Consider the following 23,202-nt stretch of genomic DNA (forward strand, 5'->3'; position numbering starts at 1 on the left):
ATCATCACAAGGAAAGGATAAACTGGTATGTCCTGGCTCACCAGGTAAGGACCTGGCCCTTTCACTCCAGGGAAATGCATTTCAAAGGTCTTTTCAGGGCCAGAGATTTCCCAGTTAGCATCTTCTGTTCCATAGCTGTGGACCACACTTTCTGCTCCCGGATACACTGCGGCCATACTCAGGCCCACTTTTGTTCCCCTGAAGCACTGAATTGTCTCAGGTATAACCAACCCATCCTCTCTCGTCTTTATTACTCTCCCAGCAGTGGTACTTGCTGCAGACAGGGATCTCATTAGCAATGCTACCCCTAAAGTGGGATGACCCACTCTAGAGTATTTTCCTGTGACCAGCCAATTTTAAGCCCCTTCAGTACATGCCTGTAAATCCATTTCTTGCTGAAGCACTGTGGGAACCCCCCCATACTCCTAACACTGCTGAATTGCCCATAAATGGCTTGAAACACCTGGTTACTTCTGCAACAACTCTTAGGGTGACTCATCCGTCCCCTAGTTTGAAAGCGCCAAGTGCTGCCCACATGCTTTTCTCCGTGCTAAAGCACTGTGTAGTGTACATCTCCATGATAAACCTGTCATTATGGCCAGCCTGAGGAAGAAGGTACGTCCTCAGGGGTAGCATTGTGTCCCATGATAATGCAAAGCAAGTCCTGCTACTGCCCTGTTCCCCTGAACCCCACATCTTCACCCCACATCTCCACCAGAAGAGCAGAGAACAGACAACCCCGCCTTGAAAAGCATCGCTGCGAGCTTAGTTTTTTCTTTGGTACACATCCTCCATGGGGTTTCACAGCTGGCTGTTGTGTCTTATGAGAGCCGCCCCGGCTGCCCATGAGCCTTGCGGCGACCATGCACACTGGCTGCGGGACCCAGCCCTCCCCAGCATCCTGACCCCCCCGAGCCAGTGAGCCTCTGCCTTGCTCCCAGAGGCTTTTATTAGAAACACACAGTCACGAAACGTTGCAAGTGGAATCCATTACACAGCATTTAGTACGTATCATTTGTATTTCACAGCCAGCAATCTTTCTGATTTCACAGGGAAACAGCTATTAAAAACCCCACTGCAGCCGATGGGAAGGGACTGGTGCGCCAGGTGGAAGCGGGGATGGAGGGAGCATTTCCAGGTCCGGGATGGGCCTGCTCCCACGTCTGCACATCTTTCACAGCCACAGCCTCTCCCGCCGCATCCTCCACTTGTGAGATGCCGTTGGCATGCGGGAGAAGGCAGCTCTGCTGTCTGCAAATAATTCACCCCCATCTGACTCAGGTGCTTTCTGAAGCTGGGATATGATTGCAAATTATTACTGCAAAGAAAGAGAAACTCTGAAGCACTCCAGCATTTAGCTTAGCATCGCTCCTGCGAGGTATTCTGGATGTCTGCAGATATTGCTAGTTTGTGCACAGCACAAATGTTGTGATCCATGCCTTAGAGACAAATCAACTCATGGATTAGCTCCTCTCCCACCTTCTCCTAGGTGCCTGATTCCCCAGACCTCCAGGACAGGATCTCTGGGGCAGTGGGGATCCATGGCCAAATAGGATCATCACCATCAGGACAATGCTATTCATACACCACCACCATTTGGAGCAGAGTAAGAAGAGAAAAACAAAGACAGACATGGTTTAAACCCTGAACCTGACCATTCCCAGAAAGAGGTAATTTCCTAAAGAAAAGGCTGAAGGTAATGAAGGGAAAACAAAGGTTTCATCCATGCCCAGCTAAGTAGAAGGCATCTCATCCCATAAAACACTAACAGTGACTCATCTCATCCCATAAAACGAGAACAGCGAGTGACACCAGGATGGGCATCTTGACCCAGGAGAGACCTTTTCAAAATATAAATTGTGACTTGGGATGTTCAAGTTGGATATTAAAAGATTATTTAGAATATTGCTTCCCCAGGAGGTCCGTACAGCCCTGAGGCAGGCCACCGGAGAGGCAGGGGATCTGCCGCACTGGAGGTTTCCAGGACTTGAGTGGGCAAATCCACAGCCACCCTGATCACTGCTACAACTGGGGCAGGGGGACCTTAGGGACAGGGACACCAGAGCTGGGCATCTACTCTGATCAAAGATGGAGATGCCTTGTTTTACGGATGGAGTTGAAAAATCTTGTTCTTCTAGAAGGTGAGCAGACATAGCAGGACCCCAAATCACTTCCCCAGTACAACTTCCATATAATGATGCAAGCCACTATCTCATCCAGACCCCCATTTGCCACCCCAGTGTTCCCTTCTTCTGACAAGTGGAGCTACAACATGCAGCTCTAAATTCTGCCCATAGGAAGGTTGGCTGGGAACACAGGCTGAGAAACACTCTCGTACATCCTCCAGACCCATCTCCACATTAAGCATCCAAGGAAGTAGGAGCCACCCCTTCCCTGACAACACAACCTCTTCTGCCTGCTCCAGGATGTCCATCTGTTTAGTATTATAACTTACTTGGTGGGAGAGAAAAAAACCATCTCTTTATTGTGTTTTGGAGCAAAAATCCAGCAGATGCACAAAGACAGCAAGGCACGAGTAAGGCAGGGTCTCCCTGACTCATCAATATGAGTGAATCTGCGCCTTGGCATCCATCCTGCAAATTCAGAGGCTCACACACCCTTCAGTGGATGCCAAAAGGACTCTTCGTTAACCAGCAGCAATGCATCAAGTCAGCTGAACTTGCACAGCCCAAAACCAATAGAGATACCAGCAGATGACTAGCAGGAGCCATCTTCTCAGGTGAAAGCTGGTTTTGCCAGGGCAGCAGGTCCTTGTTCATCAGCAAAGCAGGGCACATCTCCTGCTCACAAAGGCTGTTGTCATTGCACGTCCTCTCAAATCCAGCCATCAGTGGTCTTTCTTCGGTCCTAAAACACCCTGTTCAACTCACCTGACTCTGTGCTTAACATGTGGCTGAGGCAGTCTTGGACTCCCCTCTCGATTTCAGCAGGAAATCTGGCCAGGGCTCCTGAGAAGGAGGACAGTGAGAGCCAGGGGGAGGTGAGTGCAGGGTGACCAGCATGCTTGAACTGAGCTGCCACAGCAGACTCCGCTGTTACCTCCCCAAACCATGTCTCTGCCAGCTCCTGGCTTGTCTAAAAAGGAGGGGGTCCAATCAAGCCATGACTGGCATGTCAATCCATCAGAGCTGGGACTAGGACTTGCCTGCATGGTAAACTCATCACAGGGCAGTTAAGCCGAAGAGGATGCTTGAGAAGACATCTCAGTTTGCATCAGTTCAGCAGAGCCATCACTGTGCCAATATAAATCAGAAACATGGTCAGGATATGAAATGGTGCAAAGACACATGTGACAGAAAGCCAACATGTGATGGACACAGAGCCCACAACTCAGCTCTCACTAATCAGATTTCTGCTTCTTGCACTGCCTGGAAACACTGGTGCCTTGTACCTGTCAATATCTGTCATCGTTACGCTATATCATACCCTGCGACCGGTGAGGACAGGCTCGTTACATAATTTTAATGCACAAAGTGCATTGAAGACCCCGAGGTCTACAATTTTGGACCTCATAATGACACAGAAAGAGGGCTGAATCACTGGACTGGAAGCATGTAATTGCCCCAGCACTGATGATCACAGCCTATGTTGGCCAAAGGGAGGACAGGCCAAACCTGAAATGGCTTTGCCCGTTGCTCCAAATGCATTAGTTTCCCAAATCTCAGAAAATTAGCAAGCAGAGTCAACCAGGAAACAGGAGCAAAAAGTACAAATGAAAATCAGAGGGGTTTTGGACTAGATGATCTTTGGAGGTCCCTTCCAACCAAAACCATTCTATGATTCTATGACTCAAAGAAAAGCCTAAACAATTTTTTTTTTTAAAGGCTACAATTTGACAATCTAGGAAGACAACAACTTCAAACAAAACCAGCCTCAGAGTAACAAAATGCTGGTTATGGCTGCACATACAAAGGCAATACATGAGAAAGGGAAGGAGAGTAAGCAGGCAACTTGTATTTTATTGTGACTGGCATGAAGTGAAGCAAGTTAACGAGGGAAACCTATGGAAAAGCCATGTCTGGCATGGCTGAAGATAAGAAGAAGTTATGGTGGTGGTGTTCTTTTAAGCATATAGACAAAATCCTAAGTAAAAAAGTTAAAATTCACAGAAACATAGGAAAAAAGCATTGACAATGCCCAGGAAAGGGGATCTGGAGATCCTGTCACCTTTCTGGGCCCTGTTTCACCTCTGCACCATTTTCAGGGCAATTTTTTTGTTTGGATGATTATTATTATTATTATAATTATTATTATTATTGTTGTTGTTGTTGTTATTATTGTTATTGTTATTATTGTTATTGTTATTTTGCCCTACTTGCAATCAGAGCTTCCCTGGCTGCAGTTCTTTTTAACAGTTTGCAACGGATGGCCATGGTCAGCCAGTGTGTGTCTTTATTAGGAAAGTAGGATGTTGTTTCCATAGCCCTCAGGAGGACAGGGCTGCTTCCTCCCTTCAGTAACACAGGATTCCTTAGCTCATACATAACTAATGACCCAGGGACCGTCTGAATGTAATTCTCTTAAAAATCACACACACTGTTTGCAAGCGTTTAGAAAATAACTAAGACTTTGGCCACAGCTGCAATGGATGCCTCAAGACCACGCGGTGCCCAAACAACTTGGCTGTTTTCTACATGGACAACAGCCTTGTGGAGGTGGGAGAAGCCACAGCCATAATTTACATTCATTTCTGGGGTCTTCAGTTATGACACTTTCATAAACAAGCCCAAGGAACCATGGCCACAAGAAATTCCTGTACGGCACCTCCACAACAGGTTGAAAAATCAAATCCTGGGACTAGCCATTAACATCAGATTGGAAGAAAACCACAAGAAAGCTCCACAGACTGGTTCCAGTACTGGTCAATGTTTACATGAATAACTGAGCAGTGGAGCAAACCTATGTAGCTCCTTCTAGCACTGTGATTCCAGAGAGCATCCCCATCTCCTTTACCAAGGTGGAGAGAGATGAGGCCAGAAGCACTTTGGAAGGCAGGAGGAGACTTTGAAAAGATCTTTATCACTTGCAACAGCAGCCTGAGGAAAAGACAGTGCAGAGCCTCTCCTCAGCCAGTGGAGAGCACGAGGCAGGGGACAACTTCTGAATGAGAAGTATCAGAGTTCATAATACTTCAGGGACTGGGATGGGGAGAGGGAGAACTAAGCAAATCAGACACATTTCACAGTGACAGACTCAACAGGCTTCAAGAATTAGCAAGCAAGAGCCCATGAGGGGACGTCTGGGAGAAGAAGAAAGTTGGTAAGTCCTTGAAGACACTAATGCAGAAGCATCTCAGTGCAGAAGAAGGATCACATTTAGTAGATGCACTAGGATTATAACGTGATGAAATGGTAGGCATTCAAGGTCTTGCTCAGCCTGAAATCACTTCTGGGAAAATAATGAAAATGCTGATGTAATTCAAATCATGAAGAATTAAAGAACAGGAGTATAATTAGCACCAGTCAACATACTTCTACAGGAAACAGGTCTTGTCAAACAAATCTGATTTCATTCTTCACTGAGATTACAAGTTTGATTGGTGAGAGTAACCGTGTACAAGGCAGGAGGCTTTCTGACTACTGAAACCAGGAGGCGTGACGGCAGCACGGGGGAGCAGAGCCAACCGTGCCAGCAAGAGCCGAGCCGTTGCCTGGGCGTACAACTCCGTATCGCCGAAAATATGCTAAGGGGATTAAGAGCTGATTAGCTGGCGGGTTTCAAGTAATAGTTCCCAGCATTGGACCTCAGTGGGCTCTGCAGGAACCAGCCCCAGGTTCATTTTTGTCTTACAGTCAGCATGATGGAGAGGGATGAAGGAAACTGATGTTGAAGTATGTAATGCTCTTCAAGGCTCATGGAGTATCCTCAGGTAAAGGATGTGGGATTCACCTCCCTTGGCATCCACCATATGAAAAAATAATGCTTCCACTTTAATGCAGTTGTTAATTTTCTACAGATAGTAATGACAGAGAGAAAAGGGCCTCCGAGGACAAGCCAGACAATCTAAAACAGCCATCCCAGGCAGGTGGACTGAATTGCCCTCTGCGGGATATTAAGGGAGGGGGTCTTGCTAACTGCTTATATTAGAAACCCCACTTTTGTGCTGGTGATTAAATTGACCAAATAATCTTCAAACAAAGTTGGGGGGGCACAATCCTTAAAATAATTTAAACTCTGTCGGGAAAAGCACTGGAAAGCCTGGTCTCCTCCTGTGGCTCAGCAGATGTAAGCACCAGTCAGGAGAAACTCCAGATGGTCCCAGTGACACGGTGGCACTGATCAGGGACAGTCCCCTGTGCCCAGCTCTGGCACCGCAGCACGGATGCTGTTCCCACCCAACAGATGCTTGCTGTGCGTGAAATAACAGGACAGCTTCGGTCCTCTTCCAAGCGGGCAGGTGTCACTGACAGAACTGCCATCACAGCCAGAATGCTCCTTGGTAGCCAGGAGGATTAGGGCTAAGTCTGGGTGCAAACGAATGCTGACTTTGCTCTTCCTTCCTCTCCATTGCTAGGAGAGCAGGAGCATAACCATGGTTTTAAGGTTTCCAGGTGAGAGAAGATGACTGTCCCAGGCAGAAGCACCTGCGTGGTCCCATAGATAAGCCACCCCAAGACACAACCAAGGTGTGTGCAGACCTGCCTCAAGGATGCAGCAGCCAGGACAGGGAATACCCTCAGCACCACCAACATCCATCTGTTTCCTGCCCCATGGCTCCCCAAAGGTTGAAGGACAAAACTCAAAGCACCCCAAGAAAGTTCCACAGATGGTATTAAACCAGGGGCTCTTCGACAGCAGGCAACACACATGAAGTTGAAGGTGAAGGTGAAGGTGAAGGTGAAGGTGGGAGTGCTAGCATGGCTAGCAAGACACCACCCAGTGCCCAGCCTGAGCATTAGGACTTTCAAGAGCTTTTGGGAACTCACTCAAGCTGCAGCAGAGACAAGACAGGTCTGAGGTGTGCTGGGAGATGGGAGAGGGAGATTACCAGGTCCTTGTCCACCCCAAGGCTAGAGAAAACTCTCCAGTGCCCCAGCAAATGGCAAATCCATAAGGAAAAAGCCCTCAGCAATGGGGAGGGAGCAGCTGCTGTTGTCAGTGCCTTTTCGGCTTGTCACGGCTGCCTCTTACCCCCTGCCTCCCCAGCCAGATCCTCTGACATCCAACACCGCCTCTGCCAAGCCAGCCCGGTTGGGTTCCCCCACTAATGCAAGCAGAAAAGCCATTCTTTGGGGGCTCCTTTAAAGCGGTGCCCCCCCCCCCCCCCCCAAAAAAAAAAACTTAGTCAAAGCAAATGCCAGACCCATTAAGAGCAAAGGACCTCACAGCCAACAGAGGAATGCTTGGGCTTGATGGACTGTTTATAGAGTCTTTTATAGGAAGGATGGGTAACCTAATCCCAACTACAACATTTTTTATGCTGCTCTATGAGGGTTCAGCTGTGATTAAACTGTTGGCACAGTCCCATGGCACATAAAACCATGGAGACCAGCAAGTCTCATCCCCGACAGAGCCCTGCAAATGCAAGCGGCAAAACTATTCCAAGCATTAAAGGCGGTTGAGCCCCGCTGCAGGCCATCCCAGCTTGCACCTCCAATGGGCCTCGCTATCTTAAGAGACCAAAATAAAAGCAGCTTAGCGGTTGCTGTGCTGATCTCTAGTGAATATTTACCTCTGCTGCAGCCCAGAGCAGGGCAAAGGATAACCACCCCTCCAGGACTCATTTTGGGTCCCAGAAGCTGAGTGCAGGAGACGCAACTGCTCTTGCAGAACCATGCTCTCAGCAGTAGGCTTCAACGTCCTTTTCTCCTAGAAGCAGTCGCAGGACCAGCACAGGGTTCTCCACCATCCTCCTAGGACACCGGACAAATCCCATAGCAACATTTTCTGAGCCATTAAAACACTTGATTTTGAGCCAACCTCACTAAACTGAGATGACCAGAGTTGTGTGTCCCAACTGCCGCTACCAGGCTCCCACTCCATGGCTGGAGCAGAGACCATGGCCTCTCCAGGAAGAGGACATCCTGAACACCACCACTCGGCTCAGGCAGACGTTGACCCAGGAAACCATGCCCACCTGGGATAAACCACCCCCAGGGTGCTCTAATTTGACTGTCTGAGAAGGAAATAAAGATTTAGAGGGGGAGAGATTGGAAGAGAGGTTACCTCCAAGCCCAGGCTTGGCACAGGGTCACACCAAACCCACGCTGGAGGACAGGCTTGCGCAGCAAAGAAACCCCTCCCTGCTCCAGACCCTCATGCTTAGCTGGAAAGGGGAAAAGAGGGGGGGGGCTGGGGCAGGAACCCCCTCTGCTGCAACGCGTCAACAGGACTGTACGTGGGATGTGCATACACAGGGAGCGGGACCACTCGACGTCAGATCGGCAGGGTCTCCCTCGGCACAGCTGGTAGGTGGGATTTCTTCAGGCAATTTGAACATGATGTTTGTTTCATTTTATTGTTATAGAATTGGAACAGAACCAAGGCCTTTCTTTTTTTTTTTTTTTTTTTTTTGGCTTTGTTGACTCATCCATCAGTTTGTCTGGCTGCCCTCATAATACTCCCTGGCATGATGGGGCCACCACACACCCATTCGAGGTGGGCTCCCAATGCTCATGTTAACCCACAGCCATGCAAGGTGGCCTCTCAGAGTTAAAGCTCTGGCGCACACTAAGCACAAGAGGCTAGCATCGATTTCAAGCCCTTCTTCTGCATCAAACAAAAGATACCTCAGAACACCTCAGACACCTCAGAAACCCTGCACTGAGCATCCTTAGCTGCAGCAGCCAGGAGAGAGACGTGTCCCTCAGCGCACAGCCAGGCTTTTTATGTGGGATGGGACTTTGCCAGTGGTTTTATTTTAGCCCTGTGCAAGAGTACAGCACACTCCTGCCACCGAAGGGAAGGAGGTCCTGCAGTGCTTCCGGATGCTATCACCTGAGCCCGTGCACCCATGGGGTTTCTCCTTCCAGCACACACGGCACAGGGCAATGGGCGCCTTGATAGAAACACAATGGGGTGGGCATGCCGCCATGGCTCAATGAGCTGCCGGCGCCCCCGGGAGACCCACAGCAGGGGCCAAGCCTTTCTCCACCCCTCTGGCCACCAAGCAATTCGAGACTGGACAACACACCCAGGGCTGACCTCGCAAATCCCATTTTTTTTCCCTTTTCCCCCTGTAGCCCACACACTGAGGACCTCCCAAATGCACAGTAAAATGCCAGGTCAGCTTTCCATCGGCTCAGCACCCACAAGTGGGAGCTCAGGTCATATTTAGGCCACCCAAATTACAGGGCAAGACTTCTCCTTGAGGGTGACCTGCTCCGCTTCCCCTGGCACAAGGCCATGTGGGCAGTCCCTGCCACCCTGTCCGGCATGCCACAGGGATGCGCAGGCTCCACTGATCCCTCCTGTTGGGCCCCAAATGTGCCACTCCCAAACCTACCGCAGCCCCTGGCAGTCCCCCCCTTACTTTCCAGTCCAAAATTCAAGCCCCTCTGTGCAGCCCCACCTTTTGTTATGCAGAGACATATGGAAACAGGGAGCAGCAAAGCAGCGCTGTGGGACCCAGGCCGGAGAGGTTGTACTTCACCCTCAGGCCCGCAGATAAGCAGGGATGGGCTTCTGCAATGCTAAGGGATGAAAGCAAACGCCGGGGATGAGCTGACTTGCTCAGCTTTTGGCATGTGCCCACTCACCCCCATGTGCACAGCCATGAGCCATGTCCCACCAGGATGGGGACAGGCACTTGCTCAGCTCTAGTGCTTGGCCCAGAGGGACCAGCCTGGATGTGCTGCCCAGCAAAGCCTTACTTGCACGTGTCTGCACCTCCTGCCTCACCATAAACCAGTGGAGCCCAGAAAACCGCCCCAGCCACTGCTCAACCCAAGGAGGAACATCAGCAACCTTCCAGAGAGGTGCAAGGTTTAGCCAAACCCAGGAACAGAGACTAGACGACAAATGGGAGCAGCTGCCAGTAAATTCAGCATTTCCAGAGGATCTGTGTTTATCAAAAGCTGTTGCTCTCCAGCCAGAACAGGTGTCAGTCACAGCAAAATCTCGTGGCAGCTATTCAATCTGAAGGCACAAGAGTTTGACATCAGACCAAAAAAAAAAAAAAAAAAAAAAGCATCGTTAGCAACTTCTCTGCTCTCCATCTTGCCTACAGCCTTGGAAAAAGAAAGGTGAAGAGCCAAAAGGAGGGGAAAACCAGGTGTCTCAGGTGCTGGCTCTGTGCAGCAGCAGCATGCAGCCACAGGAAGCCAGCACCTCCCCATCACTAGGTGATGCTCAGAGTGTATCTGGTCCCCCATGACAGAGCCACACCACCAACCATCACCCAGCTGCCACGGGTGGACTCAAAGCAGTACCCACCTACCCCAGGACAGCTCCATCACACCCGGGCTGGCCTCATCCCACCTGCAGACTCGCTAGCTGCCTGCTGCCTGGAGATTTACACAGAGCACGACACAGAGCAGACCCTGCACTGCCTGTTCAACACTTCCCACTAGCCAGACACCAACCCCTACTAATGCTGCCAACATCCTAATTAGCACCTTTCTCGTGCCTGCCCTGCTCCCGACTGCTCTGCATCTGTCTGAGGACTCTTTCTGAGGTTCCCCGAAGGTAGAGCAGATGAATGGGGACAAGTCCTGGACACCCTCAGCACCCCTTCCCCTCCAGAGCAGCGGGCACAGCCTGCTCCTCCAGCCCTTGCCAGCGCCCTGCTGCTCTGCTGTGTGTCTGCTGTCAAGGGATTTCCACATGGCACCATGCACGCTCCTGTGTTTATCCATTCTGAGCCTCCAGAGTGGTGCTAACATGCAGTGAGGATGGGAGAAGCTGAGGAGGGTCCTTGTTACACCCTGGACTATCCAGCCCTCCATGAGGTGGGTAAGAGGAGCGAGGCTTTGTCCCAGTTTCAGCATGGTCAAGGGTGGCTCCAGGCTCTGCCTGGGGAATGCATTTGTCCAACCTGGCTGGAAACCGTACCCGGTGAGGCCACTCTGCTCTGCTTGCCTCGATCCACCCCCTCACTGCCACAGCATCGCGCCCTGTGCCAGGCAGGAGCAAGCTCAGAGGGGCAGACATCTCCATCCCACCACCCGGCACACTCCAGGGCTGGGCAATTAATGCCCTGCCACCGGCCATTCCCCACGTCCAGGCACCAGCCGCTCTCTGCTCCCCAGGGAAAGTGAATAAAAAATCATCACCAGCTTGCCTTCCCTCCCGGAGCTGTGCCCATTTCTACGCCAGAGCAGCAAAGAAGCCACGTGCCTGCTCGCATTTAACAGGCAGGTGCTCTCTCGGCATGCACGCAGGCAGCTTGCATGCCGAGGTGTGCATACAAAGGCTGGGGATGAGGACACAAAACCAGCACTCAGCCCCATGTGCAAGGGCACTCTGCAAGCAGCCTTGGAGTTGGAGGGGATCCTGCAGGAGAGATCCGCAGGAAATGCTTTCCCCAAAGCTGGCATGCCACAATTAACTCTCTGCAGCCTGGCCAGCCCCACTCCCTGCAGGCAATGCACTCCAGCCAGCCCGTACACCTTGTTTTATTTCATCCGCGCTTCCCCCAGTTCATGCATTTCTCCTGCTCGCTTTGTCCCCTGATACCAGACAGGCTTAAAAGGAAAACAAGGCAAAGATTTATTAAGTGAGGCTCACCGTAAAGGTTTCCGAGTTGCAGTTGTGGAGCCTGGAAACAGGATTACAAGCAAAGCAAATCATGAAACGCGACTGTAACCTCTGCACAGCGAGATGTGACCCCTCACGTGCTCCAGCCCATCTCACACCCAAGCATGTGGAGCGCACCGGCTTGGGAGGCTTGCCTGGCCAGCTCACAGCCGCTTGCCACCACACGAACCTCTCTGTGATGGCCCAGGGCTTCTTCAACCTCCACTCTGCTGCACCCAGCTCATTTAGCTGGCCCAATCCTGATCTTCAGCAGACTTTCTATCATACCTTGCCTCAAACCAGCTGCACATGTATTTGTCAGTCCAGAGCACTCCTAGCTCTTATTCAAGACCACAAACAGCTTCTTCAGACACATCCTCAGAATAGGTGGTAGATACAGGATAAAGGTGTCATCCCCATGCATGCCCTGGGACCAAGCCTTCCTCCTTGGTCAGACTGATGAGTCCCATCAACCCTACCCAACAGCTCAAACACTGGCCATACAAAAAGCTGAACTTGCAAGAAAGAGATGCATCTCGTGAGAGAAAGGCTTGAAGCCAAATTGGAGGCAGCACCTTGTCCATACCTGGGCAGAATGAACTGCAGAGTCACGGGAGCCAGCAGCAGGGAAGGATGCTGCCAGCTCCCTTCAGGAGTATCAGCCATGGCCACCGGCCCGTGTCTGGAGGGAGTGGAGAACAGTGGATGCAGGCAGATACAGGTCCTGGTAGAACACACACCCCTCAGTCTCTTGGGTGAAAGCAACCACACACCTGAAGGCATCTGAACAGCCTGTTCCTGTCCAGTTTGTCCCCAGACACATCATGCACAACCCTCTAGTCTCAGCAAGCAACCCAAGCCAAAGCACTTGGGTTCAGTGGCCACCCCACATGACCAAGTGGCCGCCTGGGAGGCTCAGAAAAGCAGGATCTCCTCTGGGGACCAAAGACCATCCAAGGACTCCCTGTCCCCTGCTCCAAGACAGAGCGCTCCAATCGGTCCTCCCTTGCCCCGAGAGTCTCCGGGATAGGAAGGACCCGCACCGCCACACCACAGTGCATGTGATGCTTCTCATCCACAGCCTCCCACGACAGCTGTGCACCAGGGCTGTGGAGGATGGAGATGCCTTGTCTCTCCTGCATCCCTCTGCTGAAGTCGTCCAGACTCACAGAGGGTCTAGACAGGGGGTCCAGAGGGTCCAGCCCTTGTTTGACCCTCCTCGCCCTCCCTGGCTTTCCCCCTCCTCTGCCTCGCAGTAGCAGAGCTGTGCTGTACCAGCTGCCCAACAAGGATCCCTCTAAGGGGGAGGGACATGCAGGGACAGCGAGGACATGCAACCAGAGCTCACCAGGCTCCCGCACTTTGGGGACATGTTTTGGCAACTGGAGTGACACTTCCCATGGAGCAGGGCTCGTTTCAGCCCTCTGCCGGGCAGACGGACCCCAAATAAGCCTGGCCCAGCTGGGCGCAGGCAGTGAGCTGCTTGGCATGCGATAACCATCACGTGGGACACAGTTTGTCCTTCAGTCCGCTGTGGACCAGGTGTCCCTGTGACCCCCAAAGCATGGGTGGAAGCAGAGGGGAACCGAGCCCTTCGCAGCCAGCCCAACTGCCTCCCCCTCCTCTCCCGCGCTGGGGGCTCAGCAGCCAGCCGCAGGCTGCCCAGGAGCCCGGCCGCGGAGCCCATTGTTCCCTTTGTCTGGCCTTTTGAGCACGAGCCCGCGCTTCTCAAGGCGTCCCCTCCGCCATGGGGACGTTCACACGCTCAGCCGCCCTCACCACCCCCGACCCTCTTAGCTGGTGGGTGAGGGGCCGAGCACCTCCCCTAAACCCAGCCTTTGCCCCCCCGAAATGAACCCCGGGCTGAGGGTGGCTCCTCTCCTCCCCCAGCTCCAGCCAGATGCTCTCGCCCTCCAAAACGCCAAGGAGGGCAAAGACGAGCGCCAATGAGCATTTTCCAGGGGACCTTACCCTCGCCCAGCCACCCTGCCAAAATCAAGAGCCTGCATAAGGCTGGAAGATGTTCCCACACCTGGAGGGTCCACCATCACAGCCAAGGCGATGAGCACCCAGAGCGACGTGGACCACCCCCGCGCTTTGCCTCAGAAGCTGCAGATGGTCTTGAAAGCCAAGCTGGGGGGTGACGGGGCCCTCACCAAGCATGGGCATCCAGCATTGGAGCCTGCAGAAGACACCTTCCCCCTCGGGACAGACCTCAAATAGTGCATCCGCCACAGGAGGCCGAGCCAAAGGGATTCCTGTTTTCCCTCACACCTCCAGCAGTGCAGCAGGGGGATGCTCAGGGAGGAGGTGCAGAAAGCACCCCGCTTTCTGCACCCCGGCCCATCCTAATGCCCCCAGTACCCAGGACGGGCAGGGGTGGGCTTCACCCTGCCCAATGCACGCCTGCCTCCACCCTCCATCGCTCCTGGTTTTAAACCTGCTGCTTGAGAACTCAAAAGCGAGTGAAAAAATATAAAATAATGAATCGTCACCCCTTCATCACCCTCTTATTCACACCTCCCACAGTCCGACGCACCTCTGTGCCCCCCCCCAAGCTACATCTTCCCTGAAGCCCCCTGCCCGGGTACCTCTCCTGTACAAGCATCTTCACCCTCCCTTCCCAGCCTTTCTCAGTTCTGAGTTGATGCTTTCAAAGAGCTATCCACAATGACTTTAAGATCTCTTTCTTAAAATGCTAATAAGTAATTTAAAGACTGCCACTGTGCATGCATGGGTTTAGGGTAATTTTTTCCATGTGAATCCCTTTTCATTCATCACTGACTACATTTAATCTGCCACTTTATAGCCTGGTTATCCAGTGTCATGAGATCCTTTTACAATATTTTAAAGACAACTGTTGTTTTTATCGTCCTGAATAATTTTGTATAATCTGCAAACTTTCTCGCCTTTGAGTTCCCACCCCTTTCTAGCGCGTTTATAAATACGTCGTACAGCGCAAGCCTCATGCTGACCCCCATCCAGTGGGAAAACCGACTCTTTGTTTCCCCCTCTTTAAGCAGATTTTAATCCATAAGAGCCCTTCCTCTAAAATTACTGCTCTGGAATCTCCTGGATCACCCAGGGAGCTCTTCTTAAAGGATGCTTGTCCCGTATGCTCTGGTCCCAGTATTGGTTTTACCAATTTATTCTAAAGTATAAGCTCTTCTGCCATCACTTCAGGCAGTCTCTCAGCTCTGCCCTGGGAAGGAAAGCTCCTTGGCAGGAGTCCCCTTGGCCACAGCCATTTTGGGGGACACTGAAGTCTCCCCAGATGCTCCATCCTGGTGGGGTTTAACCTCCTGATTCTCACTTGTTGAGGGAGGGAGCTGGGGGGATAATTCATTTCTTCTCACAAGTTGTTTTTCAAACTCCTCCTGGCCTGCCATATATGGTTTTGCATTCACCATGCCAGTTTCTGATTTTTTTCTATTTTCCCCTTTTAGACACCACTTTCACTTTCTGCAGAACATCTTTTTACCTCCAGTGACCTCCTTCAATTTGCCATTTAATCAAGATTTATTTTCTTTTTTAAAACTCATATATTAGACATTTATCCTGAGCTTTAATACCATTTCCCACATCATGTGCAAGTATTTCGCTATTTTAGCTGCTTCTTCAGCTAGCTCCTTCGTTTTGCCTGACTTACAAAATGTTCCTGTATAGTGTTTTTAAGTGCTGGTCATTTTTCCAGATGCGATGGTCTGCCTCTGAGAGAGGTAAAGTGGAAAGAACATCATTTATTAGACCAACTGATAAAGCTTCACCCACTTTTGGAGCTCACCAGCCCCTTCTCATGCCTGCCGGGAGACTGAACCTGCTCCCATGGAGCCGGCCCCACGCCTTGCATCGCATCACGCACGATGCTCAGGTCTAAATCAAGAGATCCTCCTCTCCTGGGCTCTCTGAAGAGCCACGATTATTCACAGTCACTAAAACTATAATTTCTGAATAACACCCCTGTGTGACATTTACGGAGGCACGGACCATCCACAATTATAGTTGTGTTTTCTGCCCTCATGGCCTGTTTCATCTCCCTTAACATTTGGCAATCGGTGCCGTGAGTTGGGTCAGAGGGCTAGCAAAGACCTAATGCCGCTCCCTTCATCCCTGAGCATGGAAATTCAGATAGGGGTGGACAGCATGGCTTGATGCTCACTTACTCCTTTGCCTCCATCCTGCTTTGCTCAGGGGGGCCGGCATGCCCCACACAGCCACCCCTGTGCCTGCAACCTGGCACAAACTGCCATCCGTCCAACACGCTCCTGAGACACTCGATATCGATATAAAGTCAGTATCAATATATCCCTGCACAACGCCCTGCGGCACCTCTCCTTCCTCGCACCCTCCTAGCTGCCGCCTCCCAGCCCCTGAGGGGTCCCTCCCCACCTCCAGCATCCCCAGTGATACCCCCCCCAGTGTCCCCTGCACCCCTGGGTACCAGCCAGGGCAGAGCCCCTCCCGAACCCCCCCCGGGGTGCTGCCTCTCCCTCCTGCCCGCGCTGCGCGTCAGCACCTTATCACGGGAGGCCCTGTCGTTACCCCCTTATCTAACAGCTGAACTTTTGCCTCCAAGGATCTCCCAGCTCCCCCCATCCTGACGTGATCCAACGGGCAGCCGTGCTTCGCTCCGGCATCTCTGCAAACCAGAAACCTGGTTTGGGAAAGACTGCAAACAGCATGGGAGCTGACGGGGCTCACTCTTGGTAAAAAAGGACTTTCTGCAGGATGGGAACTCTGCACCCGCTCCCGGACAGACCCACACACACCCATCTCAGCAGGGTCAGTCTGTCGGGAGCGGGCACATGTTGGGGCAGGAGCGGTGGGCTTAGACTCTCATTTATCACAGCTTGGGCTGCACTCGCACAAAAGCACTCAGGCCTCGGGCAGTATCTCAGCATCCAGTATTTACCCAGCTCCTCAGGCAGGTTTCGCAGCCCCGCTGGTGCCCACCCCTCTTTACAGCCAGCTCAGGTATGTGTACACAAACGGCCGCAGACTAGTGCAGGCAGATCCTTAGCCCGTCTGCAAAGGGGACCGCTGCTCCCATCTTTGGGGGACAGCCCCAAAACCCCTTGGCAGCATCCCCAAGGCACAGCCACATCCCCTTTGCACCCCCAGATCCCTCTGCAGGGTGTCCCAAGGAGCCACAGGGACATTGGTGGCCACACCAACCCTGAGCCCTCATCCCCTCCGGCCCTGTCCCCTTGGCATCTCCCTTCAGCATCTGCTCCCTCGGCTTTTATGACCCAGAGAAGCTGGAAATACAGCAGGGATCAGGAGTTACTGCTGCTCCCGCCCAGAAAAAGCAGAGGATCAGAGCTGCAATGGCAGCTACACGGATGTTTAAATCAGGCACCCATTTGGTCTCCAAAGGACTTCTCTCCCCCTGCTGCTGCCCCAATAATGCAAAGGGCAGGTGGGTGCAAGGAATGCACCTTGTCAAAAATTAACCCAGGAAACGGGGGCGGGGAGGGGAGGCAGTGGCAGGGTGACGGGCAGCACAGGGCTGACCCGAAACCATGGTCTCTGCTCCATGCCTCAGTTCCATTTGTCAAAAATTTGTTTCCAGCCTGGACTCAGGACAGGGTTTGCAGATCTGGAGTTCAAACACATGGGATGGATCGGCTTCTTCACAGATCCTGTGTTTTTGCCTGGAACTGCTACTCTGCCGCATCCCTCCAGAGTGTGCTGGGCTTGCCGGGATGCTCTGCAGCTCCTATGGTCCTGGCACGCCCTGGGCACACGCCACCTCCCTGGAGCACCGAGGTGTGACCTGTAACCTCGGTGAGATGGCTAAAGTCTTCCACTATTGTGACCACGAAGCCGGACACAGTGAGACACAGACCAAGCCCTGTGTTCGCTGGCATCCACCCCGTCCCCCCGCACCGCCCTGGGCCTGGAGGAGGCTGCAGAGGTGCTCAGCAGTGTCACAATCACGTGCACAAGAGAGGTGACCACATTTTAACAATAAAATATGTTATAGCATATATAAAATACAATATACTGTAAATTACATACATGTATGCAACATAATAAACGCATAATGTATATTGTGTACATTATAATACATTACTAACTAAATAGGACCACAGAGGTCCTGTCTCCAGCTTGCCTGGAGGATTGGCACGGGAGTTCATGTCCAGCACCTCAGCCATGGCGTGCCCCAGGGATGCCTGCCCGGGGAGAGGGTACGGCCCTCCTGCCCCAGCGTGCCTCTCCAAGCCCAAGGGGAGCTCAGGCCCGCAGCTGCCTGGCGCAGAAGGATGCTGAACGTCAAGGCGCCGCACCCGCCCGTGATGCTGCCTCCCAGCAAAACTCACGCTGGGCGATTGCCCCTTGCCCATCCGAGCCCACCACTACCTGTGTGCTGCCGGCTCCAGGGCTGCCCGCACCCTCACAGATACGAGGGCCATCTCGTTTCTCCTTTCGCATTTTTTGGCACACGGCTGGCTTTCCTCCAGCCCTCGGGAAACTTGCCAGCACCGCAAGGTTTATGAAAAGTTAACTCTGACGGGGTGAAGAGCGCCTTCGGGTTCTTCCCCCCCACCTCACACGTGAGTTAGCCACGCTGTTGATTTTAAAATACCTAAGTGTCCTTCCCAGCTCCCCCCAAAAATACCTCAGAAGTATCAGTACTCCAGATACGCGTGCGGCATACGCCAGCAGGAATACAAAGAGGAGCCGTTAGTGATAGCGGCACTGTTACCAACCGGTGTGGGATCCAGACCCTTCCAGGACTCCTTTGTTCTTGACTTTCTGGTTTTGTTTTTTTAAAAAAAAACACACAAAAAAACTTTCCTTTTATAAGCCTGAACTTTCTCAGCTGCAGATACGTTACCTTGCAACTGCCTTAACAACTGTACGCAATTCTTAACCTCTGCTTTATGTACGTTGTCATCCACCTCCCTGTTTTCCATATTGATTTATGTTTTACGTTCTTTTCACATTTCCTTTTAACAGAGCCGGTTTTAACCAAACAGCCTTTCCTCCCGAGCCCGAGACACGCATTCTGCTGGCCAGTGAGTAATCAACTTCCAATTTTCATGCACACTCCTGTTTATATTTCCTTCCCTATCGGCTTTGTTTCTAATTAAGGTTTGTTAAATGCAAGTGAATATATGTCGTACAGAGAAATATAAAGCATGTAGATAAATAAACACCCCACACACAGGCACACTGACTAAGGCTGCGCTTTCAACCACGGATCCCAAAGCACTTTGTCATGTTCATTAACAAAACCTCGCGGCTCCCTTGGGAAAGACGCTTGTATTATTTTACGCCTTGTAATTAGGAAAACTGAGGCACAGAGGAGACAAGTGAAATTACCAGCATTACAGAAAAGCTCTGTAGCAGAGCTGAAAACAGGACTCAGGAGGCAGGATCCCCAGGCAAATAACCAGAACATGTTTTTCCCCTGAACGAGCCTTTCTTCCCCCAACTTTGGCCCTGAATTTGCCGGAGCTGGTGGTGGCAGCACAGAAGGCATTGCCACCACGGAGGTGCCCTGTGGCCAGGGGGATGTGGTGGGGTCCAGCCACCGTCTCCTTGGCCAGCAGCCGCTGTTGGGTCCGTCTGCCCGCACCGACCCGGCCCAGAGCATCCAGAGATGCAGATGGATACCACATCCAAGCATCCCAGGGAGCCCAGGAAGAGGCAGCTCCCAAAGAGGAGGAAGGAGCAGAGGCGCGCCCAGAGAGCTGCATCCTGCGCGCTTTCGCCTCGCCAGCTCTCCAGAAGCCTTTGCAAGGAGGAGAAGGCTGGGGCATGGTAGCTGATTGCCACACACTGTGAGCCACCATTGCAACCCTGCGACACACACACACCAGGCAGGAGGCAACAGCGGGGGCGTGGGGGGGACCCCGCTGAACCCAAATCAATGCGTTCAGCCCCAGAAGGGGAAGGTCACTGGAAGAGTGAGAAGTGTGAGAAGTGTGCAGAGCCCCTGTTGACCACCTCCCTGGCAGCATCCCCATCTATGGAGGAGCTCACCTTATGGCGACCATCTCAGGTGGGTGAAACCCCCCGCCAGCACTGGCCGCCCCCTGGTCCCCAGATACATATTCCCCATCCCTTGGGATGAGCCCAGGCATTCATGCATCCAGTCCCCGCTGCTCCTGCCATGACGGTGGGAAGGTCACCCACGTCTATAAGGAAGCAAGCAAGAGCACCGGGAGCTGGTCACCGACCCCCCAGCACCGCCCAGCAGCTCCTCTCGGTGCGCAGGAAGGGCAGGGCGGGGTAGAGGTGGCAACCGTCCCTGCACAAGGCGCCTGGCTCCCTCCCCTGCCATAGTCAGCAGTGTCGGCTCCACATGGCCAAGCCTGCTCGGGCCCCGCCGGCCAAGCACAAACCCCGCTGTAAGTGTCAGCGCCTCCGGCTGATCAGGCCAGACGTCCCACATGGACACGTATGCTCCCACAAACACGCTCATCACCCCAACCCACCCCCCCCATAATTAAAAACATACTGGGCTCATTTGAATAGCATAGCTGGCTAGCGCTCTCCACTGCAACGTAAATAGTCCTATTTATGCCAAGCTCCCATATTGTAAATATCACGATGTATAGCTGGCCAACCCATGAGTCATCTCCCAAAACTCCAAGTTAATAAATGGTGCCTCATCCATGCTCCAGACAAGCACCGTCCGTGCAGCTCCCACCGCCCGACGCCTCCACACCCAAGGCCGGTGGCAGCCGCTCAGCCTGCCCACCCGCCCGGGGATGCTGGGGGGACGGCAGAGCCACCCCGTCCCTCGCCCGCTCGGACACGGCCCTCCCACGACAGGCAGATACCCGTGGACGGTGGTGTGCCGCGACGAGCCAGTTTTCGGCCTGACACCTTGGTCTCACCCCTGCCCAGCCCGGTTCTCCAGCGCTTCCCGGGGCGCCCGTGCAGCGGGCGGGCTGGAGGCACGCAGGCACGGCTGAGATGGGCTTGGGAGTGGGAAGACGGGTCCCCCCTTGCCTTGGTCCCACCACCGGGCTCCCGCCCAGCGCCTTCCCCGCGCACCCAGCCCGCAGGAGCTCCCCACCTGCCGCCTGGCTCTGCTTTGTCTGAGCACCGGGGGAACTCGGCGGGGAGCCCAGCTCCTCCCGGGGACGCCGGGAAAGCCACGCCGACGCCGGGGAGCCGGCCCTGAGCTCCGGGATGCCGGCAAGGCCTTGTCGGGGTGCGCCCCAAAGCCTCTCGCAGCCACCGGCAGCGGGCACGGCGTGGCCAAGCCCGGGCATCCCTCGGAGAGGCTCGGCGGTACCCAGCCGGCACCCGGGGACCGGCTGCGGGGGTGCCGCGGTGCCGGCGTGGGATGCCCACCTTGGCGAAGGGGCGGCGGAGGGAAGGGCAAGGCAGCGATCGGGAGGGTCTGGGGACGGGGCGGGGGGCCGCGGGGGGGGACACACGGACACGCCGCACGAGGGGCCCCCCAGCTCCGCACCGGGCTTCGGCGGCAGCACCTCCAGCTGGGGCAGCACTTCCCCAAAACTTCGCCTCCCCTCCAGCGCTGTGGAGGGGTGCGGCGGGGAGCGGGGGAGGGGGACGAAGTGCCGCCCCTCCCCCCCCGAAAAATAGGGGGAAAAGCGCGAAGGGGCGCTCGCCCTGCCCCAGAAGGGCCCCCGCCCCCCGCGGCCCCCCCTTACCTTCCACGGCGGCGAGCAGGGGCAGGAGGGCGAGGGGCAGGCAGCAGAGCCACAGCGGCCCCATGGTGCGCGCCGGGCCGGGCATCAGAGGCGGCGCGGCCGGCGCTCCATGGAGGCGGCGGGGGAGCGGCGGCGGCGGAGCGCAGAGCCGAGCCCCCTCGCTGGGGCCGCCGCCGGCGCGGGCACGGCCGCGGGCACGGAGCGCACCGCCGGCCCCGCCGCCGCGGCCGGGCCGAGCCACCGCCACCGCCGTGCGGGGGAGCGCCCCGCGCCGCCCGCCCCGCCCCGGGGCGCCGCGCTGCCGGCGGGGGCGGCGGGCGGCGGGCGGCGGCGGCGGGCGGGCGGCGGCGGGGCGGGGGGCGGCGGGGGGCCGGCGGCGCGGCGGGGGGCGGCGGGCGGGCGGCGGGCGGCGGCTCCCCCCGCCCGCCGATGGTTTCTCCCGCAGCTGTCGATCATCCAGAGAAAGCCGTGATTTCAGCCCAAATCTCCCTCGCCGGGGCTGACTGCGCGCCGCGAAAACCGGGGAGGGGGGTCCCGGAGGGGCGCCGCCGCCGCCGCCCCTCCCGCCGCCCCGCAGCCCCGCTCCGGTCTGGCGGCCCCGGGGCTGCGCCCGCCCGGCCCTGGCCCCCCGCCGCTGCCCGCCGGGGCGGGCGTGGGGTGTCCGGGGGGGGGGCCGAGGGGGGCGGGGGGCAGCGTGCTGGCTGCGGGCAGCGCCCGGCCGGGGAAAGGGCCATGTCCAGCGGGACAAAAGAAAAAAAGGAAAAGAAAAAAAAAAAAAAAGGAGTTGGCAAAATCCGTGGCTTGTTGCCGGCAGGCTCCGGGGGCAGCCCTGACCCCCCGAGACCCCCTGGAGTCAAGCCAGGCGGGGCGGGAGCGGAGGTTCCCTCCGATGCCCGTGTGGGGCAGTTCGCGTTGGTTACAAGCCCCTTGCACGCCAGCCGGGGCCAAGCAGGAGTTTCCCAGAAGGTGCAAGCTGAGACCCAGCTCCACCTCTCCATCACACCACCCATCAGCCCCGACTCCCCGCGTGCCTGGGAGCCAAATCTGCCCTTTGAGCACCTTTGAGGACATGTGTGCCTGTTACCAGGACTGTTTGCCCCAGGAGGCCCCCTCTGCCACCTCACTGACACCTCCTCCCCACCCCGCCCAGCCTGCGAGGGTCCACTCTGTACCCAGCAGTGCCCCTCTGCTCACCTCCTGTAGCTGTGTCCCTATTTCTTCTGGCCAGGAGGGGGGTCAAATGCATCCTGCAGAAAGCATGCATGTGTCCTGGAGGATCTTCTCAGTGCAGGTCACACCCTGCACATGGAGCTCTATACGAGCTGTGCAAGGTTCATAGGCCAAGAGCTGAAAAGCCACTGGACTGCCAGGATGGATCCCTGCCCCTCAACTCACCAAAGTGTCTAAGACGCTGAAAAACCAGGCTTGCCTCACTGCGCTCTTCCTTGTCCCTCTGCTGCAGCAGCAGCTTGAACATCTTGGATTCCCTGCCTTGACCCATTGCAAGTGACTCATTTCTTGCCAACCACGGGTGTGTTAGGAGGAGGTCAAGGCTCCCTCATGCCGTATGCATGAGCCAAATGGCCTTTGTCAACTCAGTGTGGCCAACTGCAGGCTCTGATCCACTTTGGGAGCTCCTATCTCTGCAGATGTTACTGGTCATACAGGTTGGCCCCACATTCAGTGCAGCAGCCTCCAGAGAATCCTGTGGCCCTGCTCCACAGTGTGTGGAGAAGCTTTCATCTTTAGTGGCTCATTAGGGTTCACTCTTGCATGGAGAGTGCTCAATTCATTATAGAAGGAGGCAGAAGAACCAGGGACAGACAGTGGTCTTGCTCTTGCCTCCAGATGTGTTCCTCTGCAGGGC

The 23,202-nt window shown here is 54.6% G+C and overlaps 1 protein-coding gene across 3 annotated transcripts in view; it reads right to left on the reverse strand.

Annotated features, from left to right (window-relative positions):
• The window catches only part of EPHB2 (EPH receptor B2), a 129,630-nt gene extending 108,210 nt beyond the window's left edge, over positions 1–21,420 (reverse strand). For 2 of the 3 annotated variants that reach the window (XM_075721526.1, XM_075721522.1), the window contains exon 1: positions 21,336–21,399. In XM_075721526.1, coding sequence (XP_075577641.1) covers positions 21,336–21,399 — 64 coding nt within the window. Of the gene's footprint in view, positions 1–21,335 lie in introns of all 3 variants that reach the window. The other variant, XM_075721523.1, reaches the window with a different exon arrangement.
• Positions 21,421–23,202: the final 1,782 nt, after the last annotated feature.

Source organism: Pelecanus crispus, chromosome 15 (assembly GCF_030463565.1).
Source record: "Pelecanus crispus isolate bPelCri1 chromosome 15, bPelCri1.pri, whole genome shotgun sequence".
In the NCBI taxonomy this organism is placed as follows: Eukaryota; Metazoa; Chordata; class Aves; order Pelecaniformes; family Pelecanidae; genus Pelecanus; species Pelecanus crispus.